This window comes from Notamacropus eugenii, chromosome 6 (genome assembly GCF_028372415.1).
Source record: "Notamacropus eugenii isolate mMacEug1 chromosome 6, mMacEug1.pri_v2, whole genome shotgun sequence".
NCBI classification, from domain to species: Eukaryota; Metazoa; Chordata; class Mammalia; order Diprotodontia; family Macropodidae; genus Notamacropus; species Notamacropus eugenii.
The window spans coordinates 142,053,951-142,072,519 of record NC_092877.1 but is presented as its reverse complement, the minus strand read 5'-3'; the positions used below and the strand labels follow the sequence as shown (position 1 = coordinate 142,072,519).

The 18,569-nt window shown below is 37.5% G+C and overlaps 1 protein-coding gene across 13 annotated transcripts in view; it reads left to right on the top strand.

The window, feature by feature from the left end:
- The window catches only part of ANAPC10 (anaphase promoting complex subunit 10), a 196,311-nt gene that overhangs the window by 9,397 nt on the left and 168,345 nt on the right, over window positions 1–18,569 (top strand). For 11 of the 13 annotated variants that reach the window (XM_072621166.1, XM_072621169.1, XM_072621167.1 and 8 more), the window contains 2 exons: window positions 3,003–3,128; window positions 7,203–7,293. In XM_072621166.1, the coding sequence (XP_072477267.1) occupies window positions 3,014–3,128; window positions 7,203–7,293 (206 nt within the window). In that variant the 5' untranslated portion in view covers window positions 3,003–3,013. Of the gene's footprint in view, window positions 1–1,242; window positions 1,262–1,391; window positions 1,697–3,002; window positions 3,129–7,202; window positions 7,294–18,569 lie in introns of those variants that run through there. The other 2 variants (XM_072621163.1, XM_072621161.1) reach the window with 2 other exon arrangements.

The following is an 18,569-nucleotide window of genomic DNA, read 5'->3' as shown; positions in this document are numbered from 1 at the left end:
TCTATTTTGAGTTCCCTCTTCTAAACTGTTTCTGTGTTATTGTCGTGTAGAACTTTTTCCCCTCTCTGCTTTTTTCCTGTTACTCTTCATTCTTTCAGTTGCCTGCAGGCAATAGCAAGGATGGAAATATTGCTTAGTGGTAGAAATTTTCCGTTATGTTTAATTACAAAGTTCATTCCTCTGCCCTTGTCCCACCATGACTCTTTTCCCTACCTTTATCATGAAATCCCCTCTCCGTGTCCATGCCTTCTCACTCTTTTGGGTATTAGTTAACCTCAAGAACTATGATTCCCTTTCTTCTGAGGCAAAATTGTGTTTTTAGAGGCATAATACTTTCTTCAAGGTTGTTGTGTTTGACCTTCATTCTCAAAGAGGACCATGACATCAAAATGATGACATGACTTACGGTTGACTTTGATTTGAGTGACAGAGGGCTGTGCAAGGTTGCCAACCTCACTTTCTCCTCCTGAGCCATCTGGATCCAATGGCATGATACCCATCAGGATGACTGGAGATGGCCCAGGATGCAATGGGAGACCCTGGCCCTGTCAGACTATGGTCTTATCACATTCTCACTTTGAGTGAGATACCATATGAACAGGTAGTTTTCAGATGAAGAAATTAAAGCTATCTATGGTTATATGAAAAAATACTCTAAATCACTATTGTACTCTCTAAGCTCCAAATCCATATAGATTATATTCATTTAAAGTCCCAGTTTCCTGTTACAGAATATCTCTCTCCCCACACGGAAACACAGCAGTGCTGCTGCTCCCCTCCCCTGAATTATAATTTCCCCTATTCTTTAAGTCAGTTCTGGTCACATACTTTCCTACCTCACCCATTTTCCTGTGGGTTGTCTTCCATTTGAGAGGCTACTGTTGATTTACTTCAGGTACACCACACAGCCCCCTCTATCCTCATTTCCATTCATTCTCATTCTGCAGTTTGGCCCCCACAAAAGAGCATTGATTCATCCATGAGGCAGGGCATTATAAGTTTTAGTCCAGGATGATTCAGCCCTGTTCCTCCACCTTCTGTTTGTCCCCTTGTGTATGTTAGATGGGAAAATCTCCCAATGGTCCTTCGTGTTACTTTGTGATGTTGGTGTTAACCCCATGATGGCTTTCTCTTTCTAATATTCGCCTCCTCCCACCCCCCAGCAGTTTATTTCATCTACTTGGACCTTCCTTGATTGTATTTCCCTTTCTTGTGCTGGTCTCGTCTGAGGGGTTTGCAAAGCAGGAATTGAAGGTTTGTGGTGAGTCCTCCTCAAGCAAGTCTGTTGGTGCCATTTTTCCAACAGCATGTGCAGGTGTCATATTTGTGTCTTATTTTGGTAATTCTTGCAATATTTCAAACTTTTTCGTTGTTATTATATCTGGTATCATGATCTCTGGTCAGTGATCTTTGATGTCACCATTGTAATTGTTTTAGGGCATCAGTGTTCTGTGTGTTCTGACTGATCCGCCATTGACCTTTCAGGAAATCCCCATTCCCTGAGACACACCAGCCCTGAAATTAGGCCTCTGAGTGTTCAGGTGAAAAGAAGAATTCATCTAGGCAGCAAGCTTTATTGTGGTCTCATTTTAAGAAATTGTTACCACCACCACTCTGACCAGTCAGCAGCTGTTAACACTGAGGCAAGATCCTCCACTGGTAAAAAGATTGCAGCTTGTTGAAGGCTTAGATGATGGTTAGTGTTTTTTAGCAATAAAGGATTTTTCATTAAGGTATAAACTTTTTTACATAATACACTTACATTGAACACTTAATAGACACTTAATAGTATAGTGTAAATGATTTATATATGTAGTAGATAAGCACAAAATTCATGTGACTCAATTTATTGTGATACTCACTTTATTGTGTGGTGATCTGGAACTGAACCTGCAGAATCTCTGAAGCTACACATTTCTTGATATCATAGCTTAGTATGCACTTAGGTCTGCGTCATTAGCTCTTATTTCCTTTGCTAGTGTTTTATTCCTTTACGGTCTATAAAAGATGCATTTTTTTTTTTTTTTGCTTTTTTAAATGATTGGTACATGTACATGATCATTGTACATATATACTTGTACATACAGTACATGATTAGTTGTTGTAAATGTACCATAATATGCTAAGAAATATGTATATTCTTTAATATTCCACCCGCTATTTGAATATAGTCTCAAGTTATAACAGTTGTTTACAAAATACATAGAATTCCCTGGGGCAGCTAGGTGGTACAGTGGATAGAGCACCAGTACAGGAGTCAGGAGGACCTGAGTTCAAATGTTACCTCAGACACTTGACACTCACTAGCTGTATGACCTTGGGCAAGTCACTTAAGCCCAATTACCTCATCCTGGGTCATCTCTAGTCATCTTGATGCATATCTGGTTACTGGATGCAGATGGCTCTGGAGGAGAAGTGAGGCTGGTGACCTACACAGCCCTCCCTCACTCAAAGCAAAGTCAAATGCAAGTCATGTCATCATTTCTCTGATGGCATGGTCTTCTATTCCCTTCTCTTGCAGTAAGATGTTGTTAACTATATTTAAGAAATAGAGGGTTAATATCAAATGTTTATGATAAGTTTTTAAAGTTAGGATGGACAGTCATCAAATCCAACCCTTTTATTTTGTGGTAAAGAAACAGCCTGGGAGAATCATAGAAATTTTAGAAATTTTGAGCTAGATGATACATTAGAGGTTATCTAGTTAAAGTCATTACTTCTAGAGAAAAGTAGACTGATACTAGGGGAAATGAAATGACTTGAGTAAAGCTTCACACCTACTTAGTGACTAGAGCCAGGACTTGATAGTCTGTTTCCTGATTTATCCTCCCATGCTACCAGGCTGTGGGTGCATTGCCAGTCAGGAGGAATTTAAGAAACAGTTTATTATGGTTTCCTGTAAATTAACAGTGAAAAAATATAAAGATTCTAACTTTTTCTTATTTATTAAACCTGAAAAAACATTTAGGTCTCTGTAATCTGTCCATGTTCTTTCTTTTTAGAATAGTGAAAAATGACCACACCAAACAAGACACCACCTGGTGCTGACCCTAAACAGTTGGAAAGGACTGGAACAGTACGTGAGATTGGTTCCCAAGCTGTTTGGTCACTCTCATCCTGCAAGCCAGGTAAAAATAGTAATACTTTGTTTTGTAACACCTATACTGAATTTAAAACTTGTTATATCATCAGTGAGAATGATGTTCATTATATAGGTAGCTAGGGTGCTACCCTCAGGATGTTACAATAGAGGAAAATCTTCATTGGGTTGTGTGGATATATTTGGGGAATTTATGGAAATACATGAGTGGCAATTGCACAGACTATGAAAGCATCAAGAAGTTGTGATACACACCAATGGAGAGAATTATCTACTTGGGTCAGATCATAGATCTGTGTCTATATGACATCAAACCTTCCTATAAAATCTGCATTATGTCTCTACTTTGTTGGAAGGTAAGAAGGTCTGTGTTATTCTTTTTGCTCCCACCTCAACTGTACTGGTGTAATTGTTGTTCTTACTGGGGAATTAGACAAAAGTATCTGTAGACCTAGGGGTGTTGTACCCTTGCTGTGACGGAGGTGCCAAAAAAAGAACAGCTTTGTTTTTAGGGATCATGACATGGTCCCTTGGAGATCTTGCACTAGACAAAAGATAGACTTGATGCACTATTGCTTTGCCAGACACCTAACTCCATGTAATATTCAACCGTGCCGTGCAGTGGATGGTGCTCCCATTGTGTGTTAGGTTCAGCTGTTAGTAAAAAATTGACTGGAAAGAAAAAAAGTATTTTTGGGGGTTAAGCCTATGATTCATTGGTATTGGGAACTCCTTCTACCAGAGTAGATCAGGATCTGTTCTTTAGCTTATACTCTTAAAGTTTTCCTGCCCTGGGACAGGCACCTGGAGCTTTAGGGACTTCCCTGTGGTCATATAATCAGCATGGTCAGGGGCAGGACTTGAACTTGAGCGTACCTGACTCTAAAGTTGGTTGTCTACCCTCTATACCATTATCTCTTATATTGGGGACAATAAGCATTATGTTAAGTATCATAATTTGTTCAGCAATTTCTCAATTAATGGACACCTCTTTAGTCTCTAGTTATTTACCACTACAAAATAAAAGTTTGTATAGATACTTTGTAAAAGATCCTTTTCATCTTTTTTTGACCTTTTTTAGGGATAGACTCAGTCTATAATCTAAGGAACTGTTGGTTCAAACAGTATACACAGTTGAGTAATTTTTTGACCATATTTCCGTATTGTTTTCCAGTATAAAAAAATAAAAGCACATCATTTAAAAATTAATTTTTTTTCAAATGAACAAAATAAAAAAAAATCTATTTTTTCTCCCTTTCAACTCCTCTGCTCCCATTAGGAAAAAAAAAGAAAAACAAAACCCTTATGAGAAATTAAAGAAAGCAAATTCTTACACTGGGTAAGGCCAAAAAGCCTATGTCTCATTCTGCACTCCGTTTAGCCCCTAGGGAGTGGTAACATGTTTCATCCTTAATCTTCCAGAGTTGTGGCTGGCCAGTGAGTTCATTAGAATTGTTCAGTCTTTCAAACTTGTTTTTACTTCTCTTATTGTTGACTATTATTACATAAACTTTTCTATTGATGTTGCTTTCTTTGCTTTGTCTTGGTTCACACAAATCTTCCCAAGTGTTTTCCAAACCTTCCCTGGCTTTGTTCCTTAGAGTTCAGGAGTATTCCACTCCATTTATACCATCACTGATTCAGCTACTCCCCATTTGATGGCCTGCCCTTATTTTTTCTTTTTCCTTAAGGCAAAGACACTAATCCTATTTAATATTTTGCAAAGAGGAAAGTAAGGATGTCAGTGTATTTTTACAGTTGTGACTTTGGTTTCTTTAAAAATAATGTTGATAATGTTAAAAAAATCCTAAGTGGAATAACTGAAAAAAGAGAGCATTTATTTAAAAATTTTTTGATTTATATTTTTTCCTAGTTATATGTAAAAGCAATTTTAACATTGATTTTTTTTTTTTTAATTGAGTTCCAAATTCTCTCCCTCTGTCCCTCATTACCCTCTCTCCTCTCTGAGATAGTAAGCATTTTGATATAGGTTATACACATGCATTCATACAAATCCTATTTCCATATTAGTTGTTGTAAAAGAAAACACAGACCAAAAAAAAAAACCCAGGAAAAAAATGAAGTGAAAAATCGTCTGCTTCCATCTACATTCAGACTCCATTACATCTTTCTCTGGAGGTGGACAGCTTCTCTTGTTAGGAGTCCTTTGAAGTTGTCTTGGATCATTGTGATGCTGAGAAGAGCTGTTGGTCACATTTGATCATTGTCCAATGTTGCTGTTACCGTGTACAGTGTTCTTCTGCTTTCTGCCCTTTCTTGCCCTTATTTTCCAGTTCTTTGCCTCTATAGAAAGAGTTATTATAAATATTTTTTGTATGAGTTTTTTTCCTCTTTAATCACTTTGGGACAGTTTAGGAACTATTTGCTTTTAGTTAGTTCCAAATTGTTTTCCTGAGTGGTTGGATCAATTCACTTTAGCATCTGGAGGGGTACATGTAGCCTGGAGGATACAGGTTTTTCATCCCTGGGCTGACTCATTTAATAGATATTTATTAAGTGTATGTGACGGATATAAAAGTGAAAATGAAACTCTCACTTCTGTCATAATGCTTATGTCCTACTAAAGGAAAACCATATTTGTACAGATAAGTAAATACAAAATACATGAAAAGTAAGTAACAGAGCAAAAATGTTGGAGGTGTTAGAGAGAACCCTAACAACTAGGAGGATCAGGCAAGGCCTTGCTTGGGATATGGCATTTTAGCTAAGCCGTGAAGGGATATAAGGATTCCAAGATTCAGAGGTAAAGAGAGTTGAGAGGAGACATTTGAGGCTCGTGGGACAGTCTGGCAATGTTATGTTCAAAGAATAGTAAATAGGCTAGTTTGTCTTGAGTGAGAAATAGAACAGGGGCAGCTGGGCGGTGCAGTGAATAGAGAACCAGCCCTGGAGTCAGGAGGACCTGAGTTCAGATCCAGCCTCAGACACTTACTAGTTGTGTGACCTTGGGCAAGTCATTTAACCCCAACTGCCTTGCCTTCCCCCTCCACAAAAGAAGGAACAAAAGCTATCAATAAATTTTTTTTAAAAAGAGAAATAGGACAAATATTCAGAACCTTTAAGAACTATTCAGGAATATTCCTTAGGGGCTTATTAATTTCTCACTGGGAAGTTTATAAAAGGATACACCAACGATCATAAGTGTACCGTGTAAACTATTATTATGTTCAAAGATATCAATATAGTTAACATTATGGGAAACTTATTTGCGGTTGATAGGTTTTGAGCATATCTTTCCTTATTCTTCAGGAACTGGATTTCTTTGACAAAAATTTTTGTAATTTTAAAAATAATTCAGATTAGTTTATGATTCATGGTAATTGATATAGTTTTGCTCTGTGTTACAATATAGTAATTATAAAATTTTGCTTAACTGCAATGCTTAGAAAAAGGTGGGATTCTAGTCAATTGAATTTTCAGAATAAGTAGAAACTCCATTTTGGAGTTTTCCTTGCATTTTTGAAAATCTTTTTAAAATGAATGATTATAATAAGCAAAATTGGTTGTTTTAATTAAGGATCTTGATGGAGTTTCTTGTCATCATTATTGATGGTAATTATTATTGCCTAATATTATAATTTTGAGAATCACAGAATTCTAGAGCCTGTAAGACACCTTAAGTGTCTAACGTTCTTATTTTACATTTGAGAAACTGACACTCAGTAAGATTAAATATGTTGTCCGGCATCATAGCCAGCTAGTGGCATAACTGTGGCTAGGATTTAGCCTTCCTAGTTGACCATCCACTGCTCTCTGTTCGTTATCACGCTAGCCTCACAATTTGGACTAATGTTTGCTAACCTTAGTACATCCAGTGTGGGCTTTTCTTTGGTAGTGTTGATCATGGTGATTTGTGGGGGACTTGTTTTCTAAATTCTTTGTAGACTCATTTTTCTCTCATATGTCTATTTCTTATACAAGTTGAGTGCTAGGAGATATTGGAAGGAGTTTTAGATACATAAGGGTTCGCTTTAGTCTACATTGAACTGTATTGGTATTCAATTGACTATCATATATTTCTGATTCTCTTCTGGAAATTTGCATTTTGAGATTGTAGTCCTATTGTTGTCTTCTTTATTAGGATTTGGAGTGGATCAGTTACGAGATGATAATCTGGAAACTTATTGGCAGTCAGATGGCTCACAGCCTCATTTGGTGAACATCCAATTTAGGTAATTTTTTGTTTTTCAATTTGTACGGGACATTTCAGGAAAAATGTTATGATATTAGCCTCATTAAGTACAAAGATGAAAAAGTTTAAACTTAAACAGAACATTGCTCTTTTGAAAGCTTTGGGGTTTCTTCTGATCAACTAGAGTGTAAATATCTTGAAGGCTTGAATATTATAGTTTATTAAATGCCTCAAACTGGCAGTGCCCAGGAAATATTGATTAGTTAATTCTGGAAGTTAATAAATCTCAAAAAGTGTGTTTTGCTGATGACAGAATACTTAGATTATTACTTCAAGCAGATTTTTATAAGAATTGAGCACATTCTTTAGGTGTTTCAAATTTTCTATTTGAAAAGGAAATTTTTACTTGGGATTTCTAACAATTTTAAGTATTGATATCTTCATGTGATTGACTACAGTTCTGATCTGAGGAAGTATATACAAGCAATTAAATTGCTCAGTTTAATATATTTTTAAAAATCCCATCATACTAATTTTTGTGTAGTAAATATATGTTTTAAATCTGTAAAACCAAGGCTATGGTTTAAACTCTGCTTGTTACATCATGAGTGTGATTATTTTGTTCCTTTTAAAAACTGATGATTTTTCATTCCCCAACTGATCAAAGGATAAGGTCAAAGGATATAAACAGGGAGTTTTCAGAGGAAGAAATTAAAGCTATCTATGATACAGTCATAAGAAAAAATGCTCAAAATCACTATTGATTAGAGAATTACGCATCTAAACTCTGAGGTACCACATCACACCTATCAGTTTGGCTAACATGACAAAACAGGGAAATGATAAATGTTGGAGAAGATGTGGGAGAGTTGGAACATTAATTCATTGTGAGCTGATCCAACCATTCTGGAGAGCAATAAAAATGTACATACCATTTGACCCAGCTTCTAGGGCTGTATCTAAAGAAATCATGAAGATGGGGAGAAGATCCACATGCACAAAAATATTTATAGCAGCACTTTTCATGGTAATTGAAGGGTTGCCCATCAATTGGGGAATGGCTGAACAAGTTGTGATATATGAATATAATGGAATACTATTGTGCTATAAGAAATGATGAGCAGGTAGACTTTGGGAAAACCTGGAAAGACTTACATGAACTGATGCTGAGTGAAGTGAGCAGAACCAGGAGAACATTATACACGGTAACAGCCACAGTATTCGAGGACTGATTTTGATAGACTTAGCCCTTCTCAACAATGCGAGGACCTAAAACATTTCCAAAGTACTCATGATGTAAAATGACATTCACACCTGGAGAAAGAACTATGGAAATGGAACACAGAATGAAACAGACTGTTTTCTTTTTTGTTAGGTTTCGTTGTGTTGTGTTTTTTTCATGGTTTCTCCCATTTGTTATAATTCTTATATGCTAAGTGTGTAAATGTGTTTAATAGGAATGTATGTGTAGAGCATCTAAGATTGCATGCCATCTTGGGGAGGGACGGTGGAGGAAGGGAGAGAAAATTTAAAACTTATGGAAGTGAATGTTGAAAACTGAAAACAAATAAATTAATACATTTGAGGAAAAAATGATGACTTTTGTCTTTATAGTAGTCATTTTTGCGGGGTTGGGGGAGAAACTCTCCACTTCCATATGGACCAACTGCAGGTCCTCACCAGTAATATATTTGTGTAGCTACTTCTTCCCCCCCCAGTATTTAAGTGTAGTTAGATGTAGGAAAAAGGGAAAAATTTTTTTCTTTTGATTTTTTTTTTTCCTTCTGAACTTAAACAAGACCAAATAAGATAAGCAATTCATATACAAAGTAGAACAGAAGTTGGAGCACAGTCAAGATGGCAGAGTAGAAGGACAGACCTACTCTAGCTCTACCCCTACAGCCCATAAAACACCTGAAAAAATGACTCTAAACAAATTCTAGAGCAGCAGAAGCCACAAAACGACAGAGTGAAAGAGCTTTCCAGCCCAACACAGCCTGAAAGGCCAACAGGAAAGATCTGTCACACCAGGCTCGGAGTGGAGCACAACCCAGCCTTGGCCACATGGCATGAACAGGACTGGAGCAGGCTTCAGGACATGGACTCATGGGCAGCAGCTGTGGTTCTCAGATTTCTCAACCCACAAATGCCAAAGACAACTTCAATGGTCAGTGAGAAAGCTCTTTCACCCTGTTGAGAAGGGAGTAGGATTCAGTGTTCGGGCCACAGTCCCAACCCCTGGGCCGCAGCAGTTGCTGCAGCAGCTGTAGCATCCATTTTTGGAGCCCTCAGCTTAAAGACCCGGGGGAATTGACAGGCTGATCTGGGTCTCAGTTCTGAGTGGCTGCCCTGGGGTGAAGAGGAGTACTGGTGTGGTGGAGCTAGTGGAGGCTTTGGAGAGGATCATGGGCAGAAAAGCATGTGGTTGCTCCCAGACCACAGTGCAGACCAGGAGAGGAGTAAACTCTTCTCCCTTGATTATGCCATCTTGGAGCAACTGAGAACTTGCCGGCCCCTATAGTATATCCTCCACTTGACAAAGGACTCAAAAGTCACATAACTGACTGGGAAGATGTCCAAAAAAGGGGGAAAAATAAGACTATAGAAAGTTACTTTCTTGGCGAAAAGGTATTTTCTTCCATTCATTAGAGGAAGATATAAAAGTCAAGGCTTCTACATTGAAAATCTCCAAAAAACTATACAATGGTCTCAGGCCATGGAAGAGTTCAAAAAAGATTTTGAAAATCGATTAAGAAAGGTAGAAGAAAAATTGGGAAGAGAAATGAGAGCAATGCAAGAAAATCATGAAAAGCAGGTAAGCAGCTTGCTAAAGGAGACCCAAAAAGAATGCTGAACAAAATGACACCTTTAAAAATAGATTAATGGCAAAAGAGGCCCAAAAAGCCAATGAGGAAAAGAATGCTTTAAAAAGCAGAATTAGCCAAATGGAAAAGGAGGTTCAAAATCTCACTGAAGAAAATAGTTCTTTAAAAATGAGAATGGAGAAGATGGAAGCTAATAACTTTTTGAGAAACCAAGAAATTACAAAACAAAACCAAAAAAATGAAAAAATAGAAGACAATGTGGAATATCGCATTGAAAAAACAACTGACCTGGAAAATAAATCCAGGAGAGACAGTTTAATTTAATTATGGGACTTCCTGAAAGCCATGATCAAAAAAACGAGCCTAGACATCATTTTTCATGAAATTATCAAGGAAAACTGCCCTGATATTTTAGAACCAGTGGGTAAAATAAATATTGAAAGAATCCACCTATCACCTCCTAAAAGAGATCCAAAAAGAGAAACTGCTAGGAGTATAGCCAAATTCTAGAGTTCCCAGTTCAAGGAGAAAATATTGCAAGCAACCAGAAAGAAGCAGTTTGCGTATTCTGGAAATACAATCAGGATAACACAAGATCCAGCAGCTTCTACATTAAGGGATTGAAAGTCTTGGAATATATTCCAGAAGTCAAAGGAGCTAGGATTAAAACCAAGAATCACCTACCCAGCAAAACTGAGTATAATACTTCCGGGGGGAAGATGGTTATTTCAATGAAATAGAGAACTTTCAAGCATTCTTGATGAAAAGACCAGAGCTGAATAGACAATTTGACTTTCAAACACAAGAATCAAGAGAAACATGAAAAGGTAAATAGGAAAGAGAAATCATAAGGGACTTACTGAAGTTGAACTGTTTGCATTCCTACATGGAAAGATAGTATTTGTAATTCTTGAGACTTTTTTCAGTATTTGGGTATAGGGCACAAGGTGAGTTGAGTAGGAAGGAATAATATCTAAAAAAAATAAAATTAAGGGGTGAGAGAGGAATATATTGGGAGGAGAAAGGGAGAAATTGAATGGGGCAAATTATCTCTCATAAAAGAGGCAAGAAAAAGCTTTTTTCAATGGAGGGGGAAAGAGGGGAGGTGAGAGGGAAAAGGTGAAGCTTACTCTCATCACATTTGCCTTCAGGAAGGAGTAACATGCATACTCAGTTTGATATTAAAATCTATCTTACACTACAGGAAAGTAGGGGAAAAGAGGATAAGTAGGATTGGGGGGGATGATAGAAGGGAGGGAAAATGAGAGGAGGGGGCAATTAGAAGTAAACACTTTGGGGGAGGGACAAGGTCAAAAGAGAGAATAAAATAAATGGGGAGCAGGATAGGATGGAGGGAAATGTAGCTAGTCTTTCACAACATGACTACTATGGAAGTCTTTTGCATGACTACACATGTATAACCTATATTGAATTGCTTGCCTCCTCAGTGGGGATGTGGGGGGGGAAGGGAGAGAAGTTGGAACTCAAAGTTTTAGGAACGAATGTTGAGAACTGTTTTTGTATGCAGTTGGGAAATAAGAAATACAGGTAATGGGGTATAGAAATCTATCTTGCCCTACAAGAAAAGAGAGAAGATGGGGATAAGGGAAGGAAGGTGTGTGATACAAGGGAGGGCAGATTGGGGGAAGGGGTAATCAGAATGCATGGTGTTTTGGGGTGGGGGGAGGGGAGATGGGGGAAATATGAGACTCAAAATCTTGTGCAAATGAATGTTGAAAACTGAAAGCAAATTAATAAATCAAAGTAGAACAGAAAAAAGAGAACCATATGTATACCCATAGCTGCGTTTTATGAACAGTTTGGTTTTTTTTTTGTCTTTAAGCATATAATGAATTAATAAATAAATGTTATTTCCCAAATTGTCCCACATTGCATGCTTGTGTTTCCCTGACTTTCGTTCTTTCCTGTGCATTTTAGAAATTGCTTTGGTGGCTCTTTTTCTACCCTATTACCAGCCATCATTAACTCAGGAAATAAAAGCTTGTATTCCTTTTCTCTCTCCCATCTTTTAATATCATTAAACATAATAAAATTACTTGTAGGCCCTGAGTCTTATTCAGTACTTTCTGTTTTCCCAAATGACAACAGAGTTCTGAAGGGATACTTCTCTTTTCCCCCTTTAGAATATAAACAACTTCATCTTTGTATAATCCCTTCCTGTTACTCAGTGATATTTACCTTTTTATGTTTCTCTTGAATCCTGCATTTCTGTTTTAAAAGTTTCTGCTCAGCTCTGGTCTTTTCATCAGAAGCACATGGAAAATGTCTTTCAGTAAAGGGCCATTTTTTTCCCCTGCAAGATTATACTCAGTTTTGCTATGTGTGTTATTCTTGGTTATAAGGCTGTCATTTGCCTTTTGGAGTAAGAGGCCCTCGGAGGCTTGACGAGTAGATAACATTGGGTAATGTGGACAAAGGCATTTTGCTCGGCTTAGTCCACCTGGGGCTGAAATTTGAAACTGTAGCTTCATGGTCATCATGGGCGTTCCATGCCATATATGAGAAACAAAGTCCTGTCATCCCATTTCCGTCCCTACAATCCCTTCCTCCACTGGTGAATTCCTCTTGGAACCCTCATTTTGAGGAAATGCCTAGACTCGACACGGTCATTTTCTTCCCAACTCCGTACCCTTCTTGGCTCTCTTTCATTACTTGAAGGTAGGGGCTGTCTTTCTAATTGCTTGTATTTGCATTCCCAGTGCTCAACATAATGTCTCACACAGAATATTCTTAGTATATTTGTGTTGACTGGACTTGGAATGTTAGTTTTCCATCTCACCTGCTTCAAATCCAAAGAAAGATAGAAAATGGGGATTGTGTATGGAATTATGGATCCATTACATGCCATTATTTTCTTTTAAGCTATATATTAAATTTTTAAACAACTTAGAAAACATATTTAGATAGCATTTGACTGGACTATTAAGTAGAAAGTATTTCTTTATGCTTAGTATATATATGCCTTCCCTTTCTTAGGTTATTTTTTTCTTTTGTGCATAGATAACCTTTTAATTCTCCACATGACCAGATTATTTAATGATAAACAAGACTTTATGTAATCAAAGTTGTAAAAAAAATTGAACTTGATGTATATTTAAAGAATTTTATATTTTTGTCATTCATTTGATACATATTTATCAAATGCTTATTCTTTGTCAACATTATAAACCAGAGCTGACCAAGGCCAATTTGTTAGTTTACAGCTTCATTTCAGTTTTTGAGATTGGCATGGAATGGAACATTTGTGGAACATTAAACAGTTAATAATAGCATAGAAAAACTACTCAACAAGGATTCAGCACTTGACTTGGGCTTTATTTCTATACAATCTGTCCTTGTTATGACCTCAATGACGGGAAGTCATCTGCCAAGTCTGAAGAGCTCCGACTTCTTTTGGAGCAGACTCTTTTATTATTTTAGGTGATTGGGGTCTTAGGGTAGTTGCAATGAAAAGATAGATAGATACAGATGTAAACAGAGGGCACAGGGTGAGTTGGATATGAAGGGATGATATCTGAAATATAAAATGAATGTACTGGGAGAAGGAGAAAGGGAGAAATAGAACGGAGTAAATTACCAGGCATAAAAGAGGCAAGAAAAAGCCTTTACAGTGGAGGGGAAGGGGGGGAGATGAGACCTGGGGCAGGGGGGAGTTGATAGAAGGGAGGATTGTGTTCGTCCTTCGCTGCTGAGGAAGACCATGCCATCAGAAAAATGATGACACGACTCGCACTTGACTTTAAGTGAGGGAAGGCTGTGGAGGTCACCAGCCTCACTTCTCCTCTACAGCCATCAGAATCCAGTGACCAAGTACTCATCAGGATGACTAGAGATGACCCAGGATGCACTGGGAGACCTTGGCACTCACTTAGGATGAGGCAACGCCCATTCATTGAATAGGCCTGTTTAAGAAGTAACCAGGGCATGGCCCCTTTAATGAGGCCAAGAAAAAGAAAGACATCAGACTGGGAGAGAAACATTAACAGTTACTATTGGGGGAAGGGATAATCAGGATACATGCCATTGGCATAGGAGGAGGGGAGATGGGAAGAAAATTTGAAACTCAAAATCTTGTGGAAGTGAGTGTTGAAAACTAAAAATAAATGAATAAAAATAAAATTTTTTAAAAAAAATTACCAAAGAAGGCAATGTGTTAATTTATTTTACTTAATTGTATTTCTTTGTTATCAGACAGAGTTTTATTTGGGGTTTGGGTGCAGTCCTTGGTGAAAGACATAAATACTTTAAAAAACTTAAACCATTTTTTAAAGAAAATTACATATGGGACATAATTTTTTTCATGACCCAGAAATTTCTGTTATTGTCTAGTATTTAGATATAGTGATAAGCCTATTGAGGGGTTAGGTATATCCATTTTCCTCTACAGTAAATGGTCCCATATTGCTGTGTTTCTTGAGTTTTACCCACTTTTTATAAATTTCTTTTTAAATGTAGTTTTTATTGATATCTTTTGGTTGTAAGTTTCATTTCCCCATTGTAGCCTTCCCTCCCCACCCTCCCTAGCCTTCCCTTATAATAAAGAATAAAAAGGAGGGAGGAAAAGTTTTGCAAAATTAACCAGCAGCATAAAAGTCTGACATTATCTTCAATTCCATAGTTTTTCTTTTATCTCCTTCATTATTAGACTTAGTTGTCACTTCTTACTGCTGTCAACATAATTTTCTAGGTGTTTTTCCCATCAAAACCTAATTAGAATTTGCTGCATATAATCTGTTATGGATTGGGAAGTCAGCTAGCGAAGCATTTAAATGATATTTAAAATATGAGTAAATGAAGATTTGAGGAGCTTTGCCAAGAAAAATTTACAGGAACTTGATTCCATCTATTTTGGCCACTTAGAGAATTTTTTTTTGCTTTCTCTCTTCCCATTTCACTTTTTAAAAATTTTATTACTATTATTTTATTTGTTTTCAGCATTCTACAATCACTTCCATATATCTTAGATTCTTCCCCTCCCTCCCCTTCTTCCCGTCTATCTCCTCACTCCCTCCCTGATAGAGCATACAGTTTTATATAGGTTCTACACATACATTCCTATTAAATACATTTTCACCTTAGTCATGTTATATAGAAGAATTAAAATGAATGGGAGAAATCATAAAACAAACCAAAACATAATACAAAAGAAAATGATCTGCCTTATTCTGCCCCTCTCACTTTTATTAATGGAATCAAATTTTATTAGAAGAATGTGTAGGGCAGTCCTGAGGAAATAATGAGGCATCATAGCAAAGAAAGGAGCATTAGCCTAGGTGTCAGGAAGATTGGCCTTCTAATGCCACCTTTAGCACCAGCTGTGTGCATGCGTGCGGGCGAGTCCTTCAACCCTTTAGAGTCCCATTCTCTTCATCTGAATACAACAGGAGTACTTTCCTCACAAGAATGTTAGGAGAATCAGATGTGACAAGATAGGGAATCAAAGTGGTTTGCAGAATTCAAAGCTGTATGTAAAATAGGTACTATTTTAAAATTATTGTTAATAGAGATTGCTGGTCACTTATAGTCAGATCAATCCACAAATATTTATCGACTGTCCACCTTCATGATCGTGATTATTGTATATTTTGAAGGATATAGAAGTATATCTCATGGCCCCTGCCCTTAAGGAATTTACACATGGAGAAAAAAGATTCAGATACATGAAGTCATACTGAGGCAATATGATATAATTTATAATCTTGCTAAATTATGTAGCACATAGAGTAAAATGCTGTTAAATACTGATAAACGAGGTATCACTGTGATCAGGGCAGATGGAGTCGGGAAAATGGAATTGAATGAAGACTAGTTTGCTTGATTCTCATGTATCTATGAAAATGAGGATCAGGATTGAATGAGTGATATTACTGGATTTTCCCAATTTCTTGACTGTGTTCCATATAGTTAAGTTTGCTAAATAAAATCATCAGGTGACTGAGGTGTTCATGTGTCTTTATACTTTTTCACCTGACTCTGAATTACTCAAGCAGCTATGTGATCTCATCAATGTGATTCTTTCCGCCAAAGATGTAGATTGCAGTCCATACATGACTCCATCCTATATAGCTCATCTCAGTGTGCTAGAAATTATCCTTGCTTTCTCTTGACCTCATAACTCGCTCTCCCCATGTGACCCTTTAAAAAAAAACTCAGAAGCAACATATCTTTCTCTGAGATCCTTTACACTGTTGCTTTTGTGTAATTCTATATTTGTAATATTAGGAGAGACAGAAGGAATGAATTTGAGTATGTACTCATAATTACTAGCTGTGTGATCATGGGCAAGTGACAATGTCTGTGTGCCTCACTGTCTTCATCTGTAAGATGGGGATGATTATAACATTTAGCTCCCAAGATTTGAGAATTGTGAGGCTCAGATGAGAAACCATGTGCAAATTCCTTTGCAAATCATAAAATGCTATATAAATGCCTGCCTGTATCCATTGTGTATTTTTCTTCATTGCCCTTTTGGGTGATTGCCAGGCCTAGAGGCCTGAGGGCTACCCGAGTCTTACCTTACCTATCACAGGTCTTCGGCTGGCCAAACCGGATAAACGTATGAGAGAAGAGACTTTCCGGAGTCGAACAAGGGTTAGGCTTTATTCAGGGTCCTGGTTACATGTGCAGGGGGAACTCTTCCTTAGGAGAGAGAGAGAAATCTCCCAAGGAGGCAAAGATCTTACAGTAAGAGAATGAAAGCAGAAGTGGAAGTGGGGAGAGAGGGGGGAGGGAAGAACGAAGAGAGGAAAAGGGGCCTTCTGTCCTGTAAGGGCCCCTCAGCGCTAAGAGCGCCTTCAGGCTTCCCTGACCCTACTTAAGCTCTCCGGCCGCATAGTTTGCACCTGAATACCGTGCCTGTTAGATAACAATAGGTGTGCCCAGATCTGGGCCAGTCTCGAGGGCGGGGATGCTCTCTCCCATCACGTTTCTCACGGGAAGAGGCGGAAATACACGAGATCTCACTCCTCAATTCCCTGCTGTTTCCTGGGGGGCCTCATGAGAACTCTAAGGTTTAGAAGCTCTCACCTTTACCCGCCCGAGACTGTCCACATGGAACTGAGCTTACACCCCAACAGGTGATTCTCACTTTTGATTCTTTGGCTAATGTAGTGTTGCATGACTAATGGCTATAAAGCATCATCACAAGAATATTTGTGTTATAAAGTTGTATCATTGGTTTAGGGAGAAGATTGGGGTCATTAAAAGACTTGTAATTTCCCAGAGGCAAGCTAACATCCTCTTATCTTGTTTGACTACTAGGCTTTATCTGTTTTCAGTGGCTGTCACATAGAGATAAATGCACATACACATGCATGCACACTCTGATGGATGATGTCTGTAGGTTGTCCATCCAACTGAATTTGGAGTCTTGATAGTAGACATTTGTCATTCATTGGGACTCACACTAAATATCTATGATAGTGACAAACACCTTTAGTAAGCATATGTCTTTCTGTTTTTATGCCTCACTTTGTATTAATGTTAAGAGGATATTTATACAAGGCTATCTGTTCTGTCTTTCAAGGAGTCATGTTATTTTGACATCTCTATGGGACACGGCAGGTTGGAGAGAAAGACTTTAAGGAAGGGCTTTGTTCTGTCTCTGCAAATGCAGACCTCCTTGGATACCTTTTTTGGGGGGTTGGGGGCAGGAGGGAAGTAGCAAGAAGCTCCAAGATTTTTTTCCATAACTTTGAAATATTTTTTTTCTTTCAGAACTGTTGAGAATTAATGCTTCATTGATTTCAAGATTTTATCTCCAGTATGGACCCCCTCTGTAAATAATTGGTCTAGTACAACTGCTTTTGTCATGTTTGCCCTCTAGTGTTATTTCTGCTTCCTCAAAAAAAAAAATTCATCTAGAAGTGAAGGTAGAGCTCCAATGTGGGAGCTTCACTAATCTTGAAAATGATTTGTTATAAAAATCTCCTAAAGCAATTTCCATCTTTGGTCAGGTTGTTTCTTTCTTCCAGTTTCACCCTTTCATCCTTTTGTTCTTGGGATAACTCTGCTTAGTTGGGTCTCTTGCCAAGATTCTTTATATTGTTGTGTTTTTCCTTTTTCCACTGTACTTGTTTTGTTAGGCATTTCAGTTTATAATCTTCCGTCAATTTTCATCCTATGATTTTGCAAATGAAGTTATGTTTTAAATGTATGTTGCCCTTGACTGCTACATCTTTCTGCTTGGCAAGTAGGTCAAAGCATTTGTGGATAATGGGGCTTTTTAGGCTCTTTGGTCCTGTTTGGTCTTGTAGTGTAGCCAAAGAATCAAAACTGTTATTTACATCAGTCGTACTTGTATATGAAATTGTTTAGTATCAGCATCCTTTATCATACCTATTTTCCACTTTTTCATTTCAAATTTGTTTAAATAGGTTAGGTGGGAGTTATTTTAATTGTATTTCATGTCTTTTCCTCATCATTCTCCTAGTTTTATATTAATTTGATCTTTGCTCAAATAGTTTTTATA